Genomic DNA, 18,183 nt, shown 5'->3' with positions numbered 1-18,183 from the left:
GTGAAATGACCTTAAATGTAGCCTCACAGAGAAAATTACAGGCTAACAAGAAAAATGTATCAGTTAAAAAAAAAATCTCCTTAAGAAACACAATCATAAAGACTACATATATATTTTTTTTTCTTGGTGCCAGGCTGGAGTGCAACGGTGTGAACTTCCTGGGCTCAAAAGACCCTCCCACTTCAGCCTCTGGAGTAGTTGGAACCACAGGTGCATGCCACCACATCCGGAATTTCTAAACTTTTTGTAGAGACAAGGTCTGACTATGTTGCCCACGCTGATCTCAAACCCCTGGGCTCAGCAATCCTCCCGCCTCAGTCTCCCCAAGTGTTGGGATTACAGGTGTGAGCTACCACATCTAACCTAAAATTTCTTTAAAAAATGAAGCTAAGCCAAAATTTGCATCATTCAATTACACAATCACACCTAGAAGAAGACCCAGTAAGATAACTGAGATAATAGAAGGTGATTTAGAAAACCCTGCAAAGCATAGTTTAACTTGATCTGAATGCCTAAAAAAACAAAAACAAACATCTCCCTCAACAAAATATTCAAATCCAAGTACTATAAAAAAAGTATCTTAGCCAAAGGTACCGCTCAACTCTAAACTGTAATTCAAGATATCCAAATAGAACTGTAAAAATCAGGTGCCATTTGCAGTTACACTAAACTGCTTATTTGAGAACGGTTTATCACATAAAAATAGTCACTACTTTATATACTGTGAATCAAACTTATTACTTACACTTTTAATAATTCTTCATGAGGGGGAAAAGAAGATGCCTATCAAAAGAGTTAAATGTTATTTCAAAACGAAACTTTTCAGGAGACTTAAAAATATTGAAGCTTTTCTCAGATATAAATTAAGAAAACAACAAAAGTAAAAATAGCATATATTTCATATAAAAGTCACCCTGACTTTAATCAAATAATTTTAATAAAAACATGTACAAATCTGTAAAATGTATTGAATGCTAAATCCAATCTTCACTGTTGCAGCATACTTAAACTCTTCATTTAGTAAGTATTTATCAATTTCCCACTATGTGTATGGAAGCATATCTTAAATTTTCAATCTGCACAATTCATATTTGACTACATAAAAATGTTAAGCTTCCAAGTTAAAAAAAAAAAAAAAAAACAGAAATGAAATCAAAAGAAAAACTAAGATAAGTTATGTTTCCTCACGTTTAACAAAAAGTTAATTATACATCAACATGCAAAGGTACACAGCCCTTCATATATGGTATTTATTCCTTGGTGACAATAATCTCTCAAGCTTCTTGTTTGCAAGGACTCCAATTTATTTGTTTCTCAAAATACTATCAAGTCTATCCATATACATTCATAAATTAATTTAAAGGCTATTTTGGGTAGCATCTTTTATAAAAACACATTTTGGTTTTTACCAAGCAGAATTATAACTTGAAAACCTCTTTTAAATACTAGTACACTATCGCTTATGATACACTTGTTAGTTTCTCTCCAGTTACCAATGTTTCATTTGGGAAGACAGAGTGTGTACACACATCTTTAAGCCAACCGCTACAGTATTTAAACTGACTTGCTAAGAATTCTAGGATCAGAAAACACACAGATACAAAACAGAGCTGGAGTACAGGCAATAATATTATTTGTGTATACATTATAAATTATAGATTTGTTTTACTTTGGATATGACATAGCAAGTTGCTTTTTTATATAAAATTTGATAAACATAAATAAAACATACTTTATTCTCAATAAAAATGCAGAAATGGCAAAAATACTTATATGTCACTGGTTATATAATTTTTTTGCCACCTAACTGAAAGGCAAGACATCTAATAGTACCTACCTGTTGGTAGTTTTGTTGTTTAAGCTGTTCAATTTGGGACTTAAACAATTTGTTTTCATCTTGTACATCCTAATTAAATAAAAATTAAACATCAGTATCTAAACATTTTTTTCCACATAAACTTAGATCAGACAAGCTAGAAACAGATCATACAAGCTAGAAAAATTCCAAAATAGCAATAATTTTAAAGTGTGTAATAAGCTCTATATTAAAACATATGATGAAATTAGAGTATTTATATTAGTACTAGCAGCAGAGTTTGCATGTCTCAATGGAACAAAATAGAATCCAGAAATATACCCAAATAGCTCTAAGAATTTAGTATGAAGTGACATTTCAAATCAACCTCAACTCCAGTAACATTTTGGGCTTGATATTTTTCTTTGCTGTCGGGGGTTTATCCTATGCACTGCCAGACATTTAGAAGCATCCATGGCACCCATCTACTAGATGCCCCAGCCCCGCTGCCCCAGCTGTAACACCCAAAAATGTCTTCAGATATTGGCAAATGTCCCCTGGGGAACAGAATCACTATTGTTATGATGGATTATTTAGCAATGTGGCTAGCCTTCTCTTTTTAATGGTTACAATGTTATTGTTACAGCTTACTGATATAAGTTACATGAAATAACCTAAACAAACAAAAAGAATTATAAACATATTAGAAGAAAATGTTTTTTTTTTTTTTTTTGATGGAGTCTCGCTGTGTCACCCAGGCTGGAGTGCAGTGTTGTAATCATGGCTCACTGCAGCCTCTGTCTCCCGGGTTCAAGTGATTCTCCTGTCTCAGCTTCCCGAGTAGCTGGGACTACAGGCACCTGCCACCATGCCTGGCTAATTTTTATATTATTTTAGTAGAGTCGGGGTTTCATCATATTGGCCATGTTTGGTCTCGAACCCCCGACCTCAAGAGATCCACCTGCCACGGCCTCCCAAGGTGCTGGGTGGGATTACTAGTGTGAACGTACCACACCCTGATGAATGTATTTTTATGATCGTAGAGAGACATCTTTCTTCCCAAGACTTAAAACTCTGGAAATTACTTGTATTTGAGTACATAAAAGTTTCAAATTTCCCAAAAAGGTTTTTCCCCTTCACAAATGAAGTCAGAAGAAAAAATGGGGAAAATAAATCACCTCGTATAATAACAAAAGGTTATTTAATTTCCTTTATTACATAAAAAAGACCTTACAAATTAGTAAAAGAGTCAACCCAGTGGAAAAAATGTGGGAAAAATTAAAGGACAATTCATATAAAAATGGCTTGAACATATGAAAAACGCTTAACTTCTCTCACAATCAAATGCAAATTAAAAATAATCTTACCATCTTTCAAGTATAATATCAAATATTTTTACCCTTGTCAGTGTTGGAACGGAAGAAGAGGAAATGGCCCTTAGTTGGTGAGAGTGTCAATTAGTAAAAACACTTTTGGAGGTCTATTTAGCACTGTCTAACAAAATTTAAAATGAACCTACATGAGAGGGAGAAGGAATGTGACAGACTCAAACTTTGAAGCATGTAATGTGAGCCAGATTAATCCAAGACAATGTAGGCATCTACAAATTTGCTACTACTTCAAATCAATGTTCTGTAACTAATTTGAATACTAACTGCATGAAGGTGAGAAGATACTGATTTTCTATTTAACTATCTCTTTCAACAAACAAAAAACCGACATAAGCCTTGATCCAGAATTTCACTTCTAGGATACAGATACACTATTCAAAACGTGTGCAAGGATATGCACTGCTGCATTGTTTGTGAAGAAAAAAACAGCCCTAAATAATCTAGGTATCCATCAGCCGGGATTGGTTATATAAGTGATATATGCTGGGTACAGTGGCTCACGCCTATAATCCCAGCACTTTGGGAGGCCGAGGCGGGCAGATCACCTGAGGTCAGGAGTTCGAGACCAGCCTGGCCAACATGCTGAAACCCCATCTCTACCAAAAGATACAAAAAGTAGCTGGGTATAGTGGTGCACGCCTATAGTCCCAGCTACTCTGGAGGCTGAGGCAGGAGAATTGCTTGAATACAGGAGGCAGAGGTTGCAGTGAGCCAAGATCACGCCACTGTACTCCAGCCTGAGCAACACAGCGAGACTCTGTCTCAAAAATAAAAATAGAAGATGATGATATAATCATCCAATATCATAAAACTATTAAAAGTTAGGGCAGAAATGTGCTTTATATGGAAAGATCTTGAAAACACTGTTAATTGTGAAGGAAGCAAAATACACAAGTTAGTATAGTTCAACAGAGTATTTTATAAGCAAGTATACACACATACACACATTTTATGCATGGGTACTTACTCAAAAAATATGCCAATAATGAGACCTAGTATCTGGGTGGGAGGGAGATTCATTCTGTACTCTATTTTTTGGCAGCAGTTAAAAATTATTTTAAAGCATGCAAAGACAATAATTTACAAAATAATTAATTTTAAGTCACCATATTCACCTGTAACAGCTTTGTTTTGCTAGAAAGATCACTCTCCCTCTCTTTTAGCATGGCTTCTACCCTCTTCAATTCATTTTCCTTTTCTTTCAACCTAGAATTTTTTACAAATATCTACATTTACTAAAGTACATAAAAAAAGAAAACCAGACTCCAATATCACCCCTAATAAAAAAGATGGCAGAAACAATACAAACCAGCTTTTATCCCCCATATTATATCAACTTAGAAGTTTGTTTTAAAAGATATTTCTAGGATCATTTACTCAGTCATACTTAACATTTCTTAAGCAAATGTGGCTTTATCTAGGAAGAAACTCTAAAACAAAAACTAAGAACAAAACTATATTTTATCTAATTGTTGCAAAAATTACCACTTAAAAAGCAAGGAATTTTGCCCTAAGAATCTCAGTCATAATTTGTTGACCCTGGAAATTATGAAATATGTATAACCTTTGTACTGAAGAGATGCTATGGATAATTTAATCTGTTTTTCCCTTACCCAATGCAGATGTAAATCTTTATCTAGCCCAAGTGAATCTCAATTGCCCTGGTCATCCTAAGCAATAGACCTATAGCATAACACCACCATCAAAATGATCTGTTTAACAGTTTCCTCAGGACAGGAAATCTTATCCATTTCAGTATCCCCAATGCCAGAAAGCACATAATAGAGTCTCAAGTATTCGTTGAGCTGAACACTTATTTTTACCGCACCTTGATCTAGAATTTCAAGATGCTTATAAATCTATATGAAAAAATGACAAAACAGCATACATCAAGAGTGAGAGAAATATATAAAAAGGGAAAAACTTAAATACATATTGCTAAGTAAAAGAAGCCAATCCAAGGCTGAGCATGGTGGCTCACACCTGTAATCCCAGCATTTTGGGAGGCCAAGGTGGGAGGATCACTCAAGTCCAGGATATCAAGACCAGCCTGGGCAACACAGGGACATCCTGTCTCTAAAAAATTAGCCAGGCATGGTGGCATGTGCCTGTAGTCCCAGCTACTCAAAAGGCTGAGGTGGGAGGATCACTTGAGCCCAGGATGTCCTGGCTGCAGTGAGCCATGATCACACTCCAGCCTGGGCCACAGAGAAAGACTCTGTTCCAAGAAAAGAGAAAAGAAAAGAGCCAATCCAGAAAAGCCATATACTGTATGATTTCAACTATGATATTCTGGAAAAGGTAAAACTCTGACAACAGTAAGGTCATTGGTTGGGGGGGTGCTGCAGAGGTATGGAGGAAGGGAGGGAGGGATGCACAGGTAAAACACAGGAGATTTTTAAGGCAGTAAAACTGTTTTGTATGATACTGTAATGATGGATACATGCCATTATACGTTGGTTAAAACCCACAGAGAGTGATCCTAATGGAAACTATGAACTTCAGTTAATAACAATGATAACAGTATACTGCTACTGGCTCATCAGTTGTAACAAATGTACCACGCTAATGCAAGATGTTAACAGTAGGGAGAATTGGGAAGAGTATATGGAAACTGTATTTCTCTCATTTTTTCCTATAAATATAAAAACTGCTCCACCACAAAAAATAAAATCTATTAATTTAAAAAAGAAAATGGCAAAAAAAAAAAGTAAGGCAGAAATATACCTAAAATTACCTACTTTAATGGTCTACATATCCCTACTATAAATAGGCCAGAAATGCTGCCCTAAGCTTTCCAAGCAAATAAGAGATAAGCACCTTGACAGTTACACAATAGCCAAAAGACAAACAATCATTGTACAAACGAGCAATCTTCCAAAAACAGAGTAATCTCCCTTGTTTTTAAAAAGATAATAACCTAATAAATATACTCAATATCTTGACAGTTTAAAAGGGGACACTTCTTTAAAACAAATATCAATAAAGAGTAATGGTATCACCAAGAAAAATTTGTTAAGAGCAATTTTAAAGGGGGCCAAAAGGATCAGGTCCAGATACCCCTTCTCACCACTGTAACCTGCTGTAGCTTAAGACAACAGACTCTCTAGAATAAAACATTTTCTAAGATTAATATCTACAAAAACTGACGCCTCTTATGCTGACTAGATTCAGTATTTTTCCTATTCAGCACAGGATGACAAGTTCCATTTTCCCTATAAATAAATTAAAATTATAGAAAGGTTTAAAATTCATTATCAAGATTATGGCTAAAATTATCTTCTGGTTAATTCAGAGATGTTACTAACACTTTCAAATACTAATTTTCATTTGAAATAAGTTTAATCTCTATAATAATTGCATACTTTGTTTTAAAAAATAACTTAAAACCAGTCTATATTTGCAGAAAGAATAATTGAAAAAATGAGTTTGATGGATTTGGAAAGGATAAAGAATCCAGGTATCTGAAAGCATTTATAACCTTTATTTTACCCAACAGAGACTTAGCCTATTTGCCTCTGGATTATAATTTCCACTTAACAATAAAGTTAATCATGTACAGGAAACCCATCATTATATTCTAACACACTCTGGAAAATAATGAGACGTTTGCTTCTCTTCAAAATGCTGTCTTAGAGCATACTTACACAATCTCAAGTTCTTCAAACTGTGATGCAGAAGAGACCTGACAAACAGAATCACATTTTTAATGCTAACATTAAAAAAAAAAAGGTGCTACGACACATATATAGAATCACCCACCAATAAAAAAAAAAAAAAACATAATTACATGCAGTAAATTTAAGATTGGGCCATTTATAAAGCAAGGACAGAATGAGTTTTATTAAACAATTTTTAATACTTATTTCTTAAAAGATTAAAGACTAATACTTTAAACAGATAGTTAAGAATGAGCTAAGAGTCTATTTGAAAAGGCAGAGATAAGGAAATGCTTGTAGGCTCAGGTTGACAGATTAAGCAGTTAAGTATGATTCGCCAGAAATAAAAGTTAACTTATTTAAACAACAACAGAACCATGGTACAACATAATTTTTCTGGCAAAGAAACTCAGAACATATTAACATCTTGACTTTCTAATACCTTAAACAAAGATTTCTCATTCCTTATGTAACATGCTGGTAATTTGTTTATACTATACCTCTTTCAAGTTATGTTGTGCTACTTCCTGAACATGTGCTTTTAAAGATTCATTTTCTTCTTGAAGATCCTTAAAAAGAATAGGTATAAATTAAATTGACAGTCAAGTATAAAAAGGCTATTTTTTATTGTTTTTAACTTCTCACCTGTAACCACTTCCCTGTATTGGCTAGGTCTTTCTCTTTCTCTTCTAAAACAGCCTTCATGGTATTCATCTGTTCCTCTTTTCCTTTTAATCTGATAATAAATTAATTAGAACTCTAAATGAAAATGTTACATGACCATAAAAAGCAAAAATCTTAAGACACTGAAAAAAGTATATTTTGGGTAGTACTCACAGTCCAGCTGATTAAAATAAACTAAAACTTAACAAGTATAAAGGTATACAAGGCTGGGCGCGGTGGCTCACGCCTGTAATCCCAACACCATGGAAGGCCGAAGCGGGCGGACCATGAGGTCAGGAGATCAAGACCATCCTGGCTAACACGGTGAAACCCTGTCTCTACCAAAAATACAAAAAATTAGCCGGGCGTGGAGATGCATGCCTGTAGTCCTAGCTACTCAGGAGGCTGAGGCAAGACAATCACTTGAACCCGGGAGGTGAAGCTTGCAGTGAGCCAAGATCGCACCACTGCACTCCAGCCTGGGCAACAGAGCGAGACTCCATCTCAAAAAAAAAAAAAAAAGAGGCATATAAGATTTTGGAGACAATCAAATCAGGAAGTAGAGGATGATTAAGGAAAATCATTCTATCACTGAATATCCAGATATGAGTAAGTTATTTTAGCTCTACCTCAACCCTGTATCACCTTGTTTAAGTCTATACAAACAAATTTGGAAAACTTACTAAGATTGTTCTGGATGTGAAAGATACCAATTTCACATGGCTATTAAAATAGGCAAAGAGCAACATCTCAATTTGAGGTTATATTCAGATTATAAATCATGAAAAGACTTCCTACCTCCTTCCCACAAAATAACTTACAGGTTAAAGCCAAATAAGAAACTTAGGGCCCTTAGGAGTTTTGAGATAATTAGTATTTTTGTATTTTCTAAAACACCACTTGAAATCAAGAAGCTATAATTTTCATTATACTTCTATTTAACTCATGAAAAAGAAATAGTAAAAGGAAATGAGATAAATGGTACTTACAAGTTCTGAAGCTCCTGAACTTGGGAAGTGATAGATAACTGAAATACAAAGGACAGAAAAATCTATTAATAATCCTTTCGATTTAACTTATTAAGCTTTATAAGTCTTTATAATGTGTACATTTCAAATTACAAAGAAACTAGCTAAATTTTTCATGACAAAATGAGATGTGTTTTGAGTTTACCTCCTCTTGACTCCAGTAACACAAAAATTAATAAACTAAAAATAAGGGGGAGGGACAAGGAAAATAGTCATGAATAATAAGTCTAATTAATGTGATGCTTTTTTTCTTTAGGCTAGTCAAGTGAAGCAGTGGGATGGAGAAGGAATAAAGAAATCTCTAACTGGTTGTGATCAATCAGTTGTAAATACCACTGCACTCAGATCAGCCATACTTCTACAGTTGTGAAAAATTAAAATATTAACTCTCCACACACCTCCCTACCATTATCAGAGATGTTCTCCATCCCAGTTTTCAAGGCCAATTACTCAACAGTACTCTATGATGTCTTTTTTTAATTTTTTCTTAGTCATACACAGTCTGATAATACCTTTTATCCTCCACTCTCTTCTCACAGGCCCTTCAGATTCTTGGCTTAGATGTCAGTTCCTTGGGAGGAGACTTTCCTGAACTCTCAATCTATATTAGAAAAGTATGATCTTTTCATCCTACCTATTGCGCTCAACACATTATCTCCAATCACTAGTGATCCACCAATCATGAGTACAGTGCTTTGATGAGAACTGCTTTGACAATAAATACTGCTGAATGAATCTATGAGATGAATGAATCATCTCTTCAATGAAATCTCACCATTTTTTCAAGGAAGCCTTATCAGATTAAAATCAGCAAAATTCATCAATTTCCAGTAATCACATCTACGTCTGAAATCCCAATGAAACTTGTACTTTGTTCTAAGGCAGAGGTCAAGCAATGTATATTCAGATAACATTTTGGTCCATGCAGTTTTCTTTTAAAAGGGGTGGGGAGGATTTAAAAAATTGCCTAAGTGTTTCATGTTTCATTTTTAATTGGAAAACTAAAATGAAACATTAACACAAAAAATGTTCTAGAAAATAACTATGAACAGTTAAAATTTTTAAGATATATATATTAAAATATCAAGAACACTTTCTCAAATCAGGCAAAAAATAAAATTAAAAGCACATAACCCAATATACTTACAGCATACTACTAAACGTGTTTTCTGAGTAACAAGAAAAAAAATCAAATAGCTCGTAAATAACACATAACTAATAAATCTGTCATGCTATGGCTCTGGGATTTTTACCTGTTGAGCCTTTTCAAGCTGGACATTTCCTATTTCTTCTTTTAGAGCCTTTATTTCCTGTTTCAAATCCTTGACAATGACAAAACAGACAAGATTGGACAATGGAAACACAGAAATTGACATAAAATGCAATGCACAGACAAACACATGAAATTAAATGATATTAACTAAAGTTGATAAACAAAAACATAAAACACAGTTCTATGTCTCCCAATACCTGAACAGTTTTCTCCTTGTTAGCAACTTTGAGAAGTTCTGCCTCCAGAAGCTCTTCTACAGACTTGATCTTTCCATCTTTCTCGTGGATCCTTCAATAAAGAAATGCAGTATAATTTGATTAGAAATCACCAGACCCATCAAAGATATAAAAATAGCAGCAAATAATGAAATGGCTCTCCAAATCAACCCTTTCCCATTTTAAATAAAATAGCAACATGTCTTTGTAGAAGGGCCAGGGCAAATATAAAGCTCCTCCTAACAGACAGCTGAAGCCTATGCACACAAGAAGTCAGTTAAGTGCTTCAAAAGTACATCAGAAATATAAGATTTGTACCCTGAGGAACACAGGGGAGAATCAAGTTCCATTCAACTATACTGACTCCCATCCTCTGGAAACAGGTTTTGTTTTGTTTTGTGTTAATTATTATTATAATACTGAATTTGGGAAATCACAGCTAAGTTCTCTTATTCCATTAAGAAAAATTCTAGAGTGAAAGTTAAACATACATCAGCTGTCCCAATTGCACAATAAAACTAGATTTCTGAGCACACACACACAAAAAATGGACCAAAGAAGAAAAACCAGTTTATAATAATGTTATCACTTACACTTTCTTAAGTTCTTCAACTAAAGATGCAAAAGAAACCTGGAAATAGGAAAGTATCCTACTTAGTAATTTATTCAAAATAGAAATGGGTCAGAAATAGAAATGCACATTATCCTTAGATTTTCCACTACAATCAAAATCCAAATAGGAAAAGCCCAGGCATTCTTTCGAGACTTTTTTAATGTCATAATAATGACAATAAATAGCATTTTGAAAAGAGGTAGCTTTAAGGCCACTTGTAAATATGTCAAAAGAAAAAAATCATTAGATAAATGTTAAAATTATTTAATCAATAATTCCAACCATAGAGAAAATGCAACTAAGAAACTGCCTAATTTCAGGCAGCCTCTTTTACTAGAGTCTTACTTTGTATTTGTATACTTAGAACTTTTTATCACTCTAGTAAGAGGCAATGGCACCCTATCTGGAGTATTCGTCATAGTACCTGGCATACAATCAGTATTATATACATTGCAGCCTCTATTACTGATTATCATTCATAAATTAAAACTATAATTGACAAATTCCAACCTGGAGGAAGAGAAACAACAGACTTGTTTCTATGCAACAGTTTGCCCCCTGTTTAAAAGAGAATGGGCTGGGCACAGTGCCTCATGCCTATAATCCCAACACTTTAGGAGGCTAATGTGGGAGGATCGCTTGAGGCCAGGAATTTGTGACCAGTCTGGACAACATGTCCAGACCCCATCTCTACAAAAAATAAAATAAAAGTTAGCTGAGCATTGTGGCATGAGCCTATAGTCCTAGCTACTTAGAAGACTGAGCAAGGAGTTATCACTTGAGCCCAGGAGTTCAAAGTTATGGTGAGTTATGATTGTACCACTGCACTCCAGCCTGGGCAAAAGAGCAAGACCCCGTTTCTTTTAATTTAAATAAACAAACAAAAAAACAAACAAACAAACAAAAAACACAGAGACAAAGAACAGTTGTAAAAATGTACATTACCTGATCATTTTGCTTAGCTTTTAAGTCTTGAACTTCTTTTGTCAGAGATGAATTTTCTGTTCTTATTGCCTTTTTCAAAGACACATAAGCAAAACATGCTTTTATTTTCTGAAAAATACAGCTAGCTTCAAAATACATTAGCTTCTCATTTCTTTAGCTGCTTCTTTTCCACTCTAGAAGGCCCAAAACTCTCACTTTTTTCCATGTCTATAATTCTGTAACTTCAATAGCTACCCAAATGAATTTTTAATTCAATTACACCCACATATATTTCTACTTATATCTGAACAACCTCAAAAATACATAGTATACCACTTGTTAGTTGAGTTACTCCTCTCCCTAAATTCAAATACATCTTTTAACTTACTTCTTCCAGCAACCTTTTCCCAATCAAGTTAGTTAAAGCTAATGACAACCATAAAATAGAATGGCAATCTCTTCTCTGGCCTCCAATACCATTTCATGAATTAAGTCTGCTAGTTATCATTTGGTTATAATTTGGACAAGGGTGCAAGTGGGGAAACTGACAAACTATAACAATAGTATCTACCTCATTAAGGCAGTCAATGTTACAATTATGCATTAACTTCTAAAAAAATCTTTAATAAAAAAGCATTATATAAATTTATAAAATGTGAGAGGTACTATTAAGTTTAAGATCTATGGGGAAAACCTTACACAAATTACAGTGAAATCCTTTTATGTCACTGAATAAACACAAGGAAAACAAAACTACAAAATGCTTTACATTCAGCTCCTCTTCTTTAGTTGCCACCTGAATAAGTCCAGTTTCAAGTAATTCTTCTACAGTCTTTAACTTCTCATCTTTTTCTTGAATGCTGAAATTATAAGTTTATAACACATGTATTAACTATTTTTCAAGGTTAATGATATTATTTCTTCTCTTTTTTTGAGACAGAGTTTCGCTCTTGCTGCCAAGGCTGGAGTATAATGGCGCGATTTTGGCTCACTGCAACCTCTGCCTCCCAGGTTCAAGCGATTCTCCTGCCTCAGCCTCCCAAGTAGCTGGGATTACAGGCATGCGCCACCATGCCTGGCTCATTTTGTATATTTGGTAAAGACAGGGTTTGCCATGTTGGCCAGGTTGGTTTCGAACCCCTGACTTCAGGTGATCCACCCGCCTCAGCCTCCCAAAGTGCTGGGATTACAAGTGTGAGCCACTGCGCCCGGCCAGTTAATGGTATTATTTCTAATCATTTTAAGTGGATCAACCTCTGTCCATCATTTCTTATAAACTTAATTCTAGAAAAGTTTCTAGGTTTCTAGTGATGGTTTATCATGGTCTCAGGATACTTCCTCTTTACAAGTAAAATGTACTCAAGTAATTCATGCTTACATGCTAGCCTCAACAAGTAAAATTACTGCCACACATGAAACCCACAAACGGTAATGTAATCCCAAATCAACAGTATACCACATTTTCTTCCATTACAAAGTTTAAAGAGAATTTTTAAAATATGATTAATGTAGTTAATTTGGTAGAAGTAACTCATCAAAATATAAAAAGAAAACTAAACTCTTACCATTTTTCCATTTGTTCCACAACATCTTTATTAGGCTAAAATAAAAATCACCAAAAAGTTTAACTTTACCAAATTTGCATAAAGAAAAACCAGATGAGAAATTAATTTTGTGAAAACTGTTTAGGGTTATTAAATAGATACAAAATTTAGGACAATAACTTATCTGAAGACTTGATAATTAAAGAATTCAGAAAACAAAACAAAGAGATACATCTACACAAGAGACACAGAAAAAGCAGCAGTATAAAATGGGCTGGCAAAATGAATTAGTATCTTATGAAGAAAATCTTAATCACTAGAAAAGATAACCTTAAGACAACTTGCCTCACTTCCTTTACATTAATTCAATTCTTCAAAGAATACAGACTCTAAGACCTTGCAAATCCAAAAAAAAAAGAAAGAAAAGAGAAAGAGAGAAAAGAAAGAAAAAAGAAAAACAAAGAAAGAAAAAGAAAAGGAAAAGAAAAAGAAAAAGAATGGAAAAGAAAGAAAAAAAGAAAAAGAGAAAGGCAGGCAAACGGGCTCTTTTAATTGATTTGAATTTTTTTTTCTATACTAAGGTGTAACATTTACATAGACAAGTGCACAAATCCTGTTTACAGCTCAGTGAATTTTGTTAGATAGATATTATGTAACTACCAACCAGATCAAGATATAAAATGTTTTAAAACTGATTGTAAACTGCAAAAGCAACAGGAATACATTCTTTATAAAGCATTAGAACATGACATGTAAGGTGAGTCCCCCTTGAAACTTCTCCTGGCATCCCCCGGTACACACAGAAGTCCCCAGTGCTAAAATTTATCTTATATCCAAAGCAGGATTTCTCCCTCAGTATTCCCATATCTTCAGACAGCCAAGCAGCCTGACCAAAAAGATTTACGGTCTTTCTCCTAGAACATTCTCTTCTGTGCGCCCCTTTCCCAATCTTGCTAGTTTCTTTTTTTCCCAATCTTTTTTTTGTTTTTCCCAATCTTATTACAATCATTTTTCACAAATAGTATTAATTTTTCCATTGCCCTATCCAAGTCCTAAAATTCCACTCTGTACATACTTATGAAATTAAACCCTTCTCTTTAATGCCTAAGTTTAGGCCCTCAGCTTACTCATCTCAAATATCATAATACCCTAATTCTTCTCCCTGCTTCTAGTTCGTAAGAATTGTTTTGTAGAAGGCACAGGAAAAAAGTTCCCAATGGGAAAAAATAATCCAAATATCAGAAGGGAAATAGGAATTGTCAAAAGTACATTAAATCAGGTTTATACTATGAAAAACAAATCATACATTAAGCCTTTAAATCATTCATGAAGATAGTTTTTGTCCATATTTATTTTCAATGAACGCCACCTCAGAAAAAGACATAACACTATTAAGTCTAAGTTAACTGCACCTTAACCATTTACTGTATTGTACCTTTAGTCAGTCCTACCAACCAGAGTCTTCTTTCTAAAATGTTAGGCTAAATGCTCATTTATCCTTCCAACACCCTTTAGTGGCTTACCCACATGCTACATCAGGTTCATGGTCCTCACACAGCATACAAAGCCCTTCATAATTAGGTCTTAGCAAATCTTTCTCTACTCCTTACATCCTTCCTGTATTTTGTACTTCTGCAATACACCAAACACTCTGAATATGCCAATCTGGCCACACTGCCATGTCTTTGAACATTGTATTCCCTCAGCCTGGATTGTCTCTTAGCTCTTTGGCAAATTCATGCTCATTTTTCAAAATCAGGTTTAGCTGTTCCCTGTGTTACCTCCCTACCTCCTTCAAATATTAAGAGAATGCATTATCTCTTCCTCTAAACCTGTACACAGAGTTCCAAAATTTCATTCACCATAATTTTCTGTTTAACACATCTATCTCCATATTAGGAAGGCAGGAATCAAGTCTCATTCATCTCTGTAGGCTCAGCATGTAGATAAGTACCTAGTAATATACTCAACTAGTAAATAAGTATTTGATGAATTGAATTTTTTTTAATGAAGTTACAGTTTAGAAATTCTTGGTCTTCAGCTCATCAAATACTCTATTGCATAAAACTGACCCAGCTTAGTTTGCATCTCCTCCAACATTTTTACTTCACTTCATACTTTATTGGTTTAATCCAATCCTACTGTTTCCACCCTAGATGATTTCCAAAACTACACCATATACAATAAATTCTTCTGCAATACAATTTAACAAGGCAGCAGAGCAAAAAGAAGAAACTTCCTACAGTTTTTACTTAATAATCTTGACCACTGAATCTTAAAAATCTACTGGAGTAAGAATAAATAAGTCATGCTGCTCTTTCACTAAAGGTCAGGATGTGCTCTCGTCCAGCAAAAAAAAAAAAAAAAAAAGTAAAAAAAGTCTTATTCTGAGTTAATGAAATATTAGTAAATGATTTATTTGCATTATCTGACCATCTGCAAGCCTAAATCCAAATGCAGCCTTCTCTCCTTTAGGGTATCAACAGGTTACCTTACTTGGTACCTGCTGTCTTTCTGCTTCCTACACCTGAAGAAACAACAACTTGGCACCATTATTGGTTTCTGCTTTCATAAGCTCAATCTTTTCCTCCAGAATAAAAATCCATGGGGTAAAAGGACTGAAATTTTTACATAACTAAACTGTTCAATCTCTCAACTGTCACTTGGAATTCTGACTGAGGGATAGAAAGGGGTTAAAGAAAAGTGGAAACGACAGAAATTAAGATTATACCCATCTTTTCTCTTCTTTCACTAGCAACAATGAAAACGACTAGAGGAAAAGCCACAAAGATGATTCTTTGCCAAAATGAAAGAAGTCACAACTATAACCAAAACCTCAGTCATATGCTTTCTAGACTATTAATAAAAAGCTTTCAGAGTCAGAACAACTCTTAAGAATTACCCGGTAGCAGATCTTAAACTGGTGTCACAAAATAAGTTTCCCCCTTATCAACTAATTCTTTTAAATAAATCAAAAAATGTGGCTATAAAATTTTATCCTGTGAATTGTTAATTACTCTTCCTATCAAAAGCACATCTCATACTAAAAGTTGTCACTTTAACAGAACATCTAAAAGTACGCAGAAATCTTATAATAAAAGGCTGACTTAATAAGATAGCAATAATATTAACTTTCATGAATGATTGGGAATTTTACATAAGGTTATTACAATGGCATTTCTCAAGGTATTGTATGACTTTAAAGGAAAAGAAAAATTTAAGGCTGGTGGTTTTACTTTTATCTAATGATGGAAAATACCATTTTTAGTAAAGAACAAAAGTTTTCTGTTTAAATAAGAGTCACCAACACCTGGATACTACTAGAATACAAGAATTCTAGGACAGATTCAGAAGTTTCTAAGCATCTGTTTTAACTCCATGAAGTTAATTTTAGAAAGGTTAAAACTTCATACACTGATATCAGCATTTCAAAAATCTCTGGTAACTAACACACAGAAACTATATACTCTGCTGTTCCAAGTAAGAACACACACACACAAAAATCTATTACATCTAATCCAAGTCACCAATGTTATATCTCACCACTGCTATTTAACAGTAAAAATTTAAAATGCTGCCAATTAAACAACTAAAATGTAACCAGAGACTACAAGATACATTCGTATTTCAGAAATGGGGGGGGAGAAACCTTATAATTGATATCATATCTTTTGTAAGCTATACCAGAAAAGGAAATAAGACAAGAATAAGCCTTAGCTGGGCACAGTGGTTCACATCTGTAATCCCAGCACTTTGGGAGGCCAAGGCAGGCAGATCACTTAAGGCCAGGAGTTCAAGACCAGCCTGGTTAATATTGCGAAACCCCGTCTCTGCTAAAAATACAAAAATTAGCCGAGCATGGTGGCACGTGCCTGTAGTCCCAGCTACTCAGGAGACTGAGGGATAAGAATGGCTTGAACCTGGGAGGCGGAGGATAAAGTGGGCCAAGATGGTGCTACTGAACTCCAGCCTTGGCAACAGAGGAAGACTGTCTCAAGAAAAAAAAAAGAATAAGCCTTAAATGCCATTTAAACTAAATATCATCCCTTCAGCATTTTCTCCTCTATTACTTTTAGTTTACAAGGATAAAGCAAATACAAAGTACATAGTAAGACTATGTAATAATGCACTTAATATCATATGCGGAGGTAAAATAGATTATTTCTTGACAAGTTAATACTTACAGAGGCACAGTTACTTACACCAGCTTAATATCTGCATAAACGTAAATTTTAAAATAAATGAAAGAATGCAAGGATTTGCTAAAAGAAGTGCTATCATTTGCAACAGCTTTACATTTCAGCTTCCAATAAAAGTACAATTCAAAAACTTAGTATTAGGAACAAATGCAAACCTTCTAATGTGTCACCAAGAGTTCGTGTTTTATTAATAAACTGTAATTGTAAGAGCTGCGTAGGAGAAGAGTATGAAGGCACCACTTAGGAATAGGCAGAGAACAGATACCACTGGGCTCTAATTTATGGAACCATGCTTATTCAAAGCTGCTATAGTTTAGATGCCTTGCTATAAATATGAAATGAATAGTGATGGTGGCAGCGGATGGAGATGAGACGGATAAAATAAATACTCTAAGAGAAAAGAATTAAGGTTTAGATACCTGCCATAAACAAAGCACTAGACTAAGCATGATACATAAGCTTCTCCTTTCAAATCTAACAACCTCATAGTGTAAATATAATCTCCACGTGAAAGGCTTGGAATGAGAGGTGTCACAAAGGTTAAGCTATTTGATCAACATCACACTGCTTTTAAGTGCTAATAATAAGTTTCAACCTTTAAAGATACCATGCTCCCTAAAAGAAAAAGCTGAGGTTCCAAGTCTAAGGCAGGACATTTATTCTGAGAGTCAAATGTATCAAAACGGCTTAAATTCTTTTTATGCATATCCTATTACACTTTTTTGTTTTTCTGGAATGTGCTTTTGAGCAGACTGGCATAAGCTTCATCTCAGGAAGAAAAAATGTCCTTAATTTAGATACAGGATGAATAGAAAGGCAATAACAGACATATCCAAGCTTAAGCAAAATTTCTCAATTAGTCTTTTGGTACCTAAATAC

The 18,183-nt window shown here is 34.3% G+C and overlaps 1 protein-coding gene across 18 annotated transcripts in view; it reads right to left on the bottom strand.

The window, feature by feature from the left end:
- KTN1 (kinectin 1) overlaps window positions 1–18,183 on the bottom strand; it is a 104,777-nt gene that overhangs the window by 24,402 nt on the left and 62,192 nt on the right. For 12 of the 18 annotated variants that reach the window (XR_012415813.1, XR_012415814.1, XM_065548831.1 and 9 more), the window contains 13 exons: window positions 13,127–13,161; window positions 12,331–12,421; window positions 11,583–11,651; window positions 10,618–10,655; window positions 10,007–10,097; window positions 9,790–9,858; window positions 8,498–8,535; window positions 7,491–7,581; window positions 7,346–7,414; window positions 6,834–6,871; window positions 4,302–4,392; window positions 1,838–1,906; window positions 746–783 (listed from right to left, as the gene is read on the bottom strand). Coding sequence is in view for 16 of the 18 variants with exons in the window: in XM_065548831.1 (XP_065404903.1) it covers window positions 746–783; window positions 1,838–1,906; window positions 4,302–4,392; window positions 6,834–6,871; window positions 7,346–7,414; window positions 7,491–7,581; window positions 8,498–8,535; window positions 9,790–9,858; window positions 10,007–10,097; window positions 10,618–10,655; window positions 11,583–11,651; window positions 12,331–12,421; window positions 13,127–13,161 (827 nt within the window). In the remaining 2 variants the exon portion in view is untranslated. Of the gene's footprint in view, window positions 1–745; window positions 784–1,837; window positions 1,907–4,301; window positions 4,393–6,833; window positions 6,872–7,345; window positions 7,415–7,490; window positions 7,582–8,497; window positions 8,536–9,789; window positions 9,859–10,006; window positions 10,098–10,617; window positions 10,656–11,582; window positions 11,652–12,330; window positions 12,422–13,126; window positions 13,162–16,774; window positions 17,321–18,183 lie in introns of those variants that run through there. The other 6 variants (XM_065548833.1, XM_065548839.1, XM_065548840.1 and 3 more) reach the window with 2 other exon arrangements.

The sequence above is a fragment of the Macaca fascicularis genome, chromosome 7 (assembly GCF_037993035.2).
Source record: "Macaca fascicularis isolate 582-1 chromosome 7, T2T-MFA8v1.1".
In the NCBI taxonomy this organism is placed as follows: Eukaryota; Metazoa; Chordata; class Mammalia; order Primates; family Cercopithecidae; genus Macaca; species Macaca fascicularis.
This window is presented reverse-complemented; position numbering and strand designations above follow the sequence as displayed.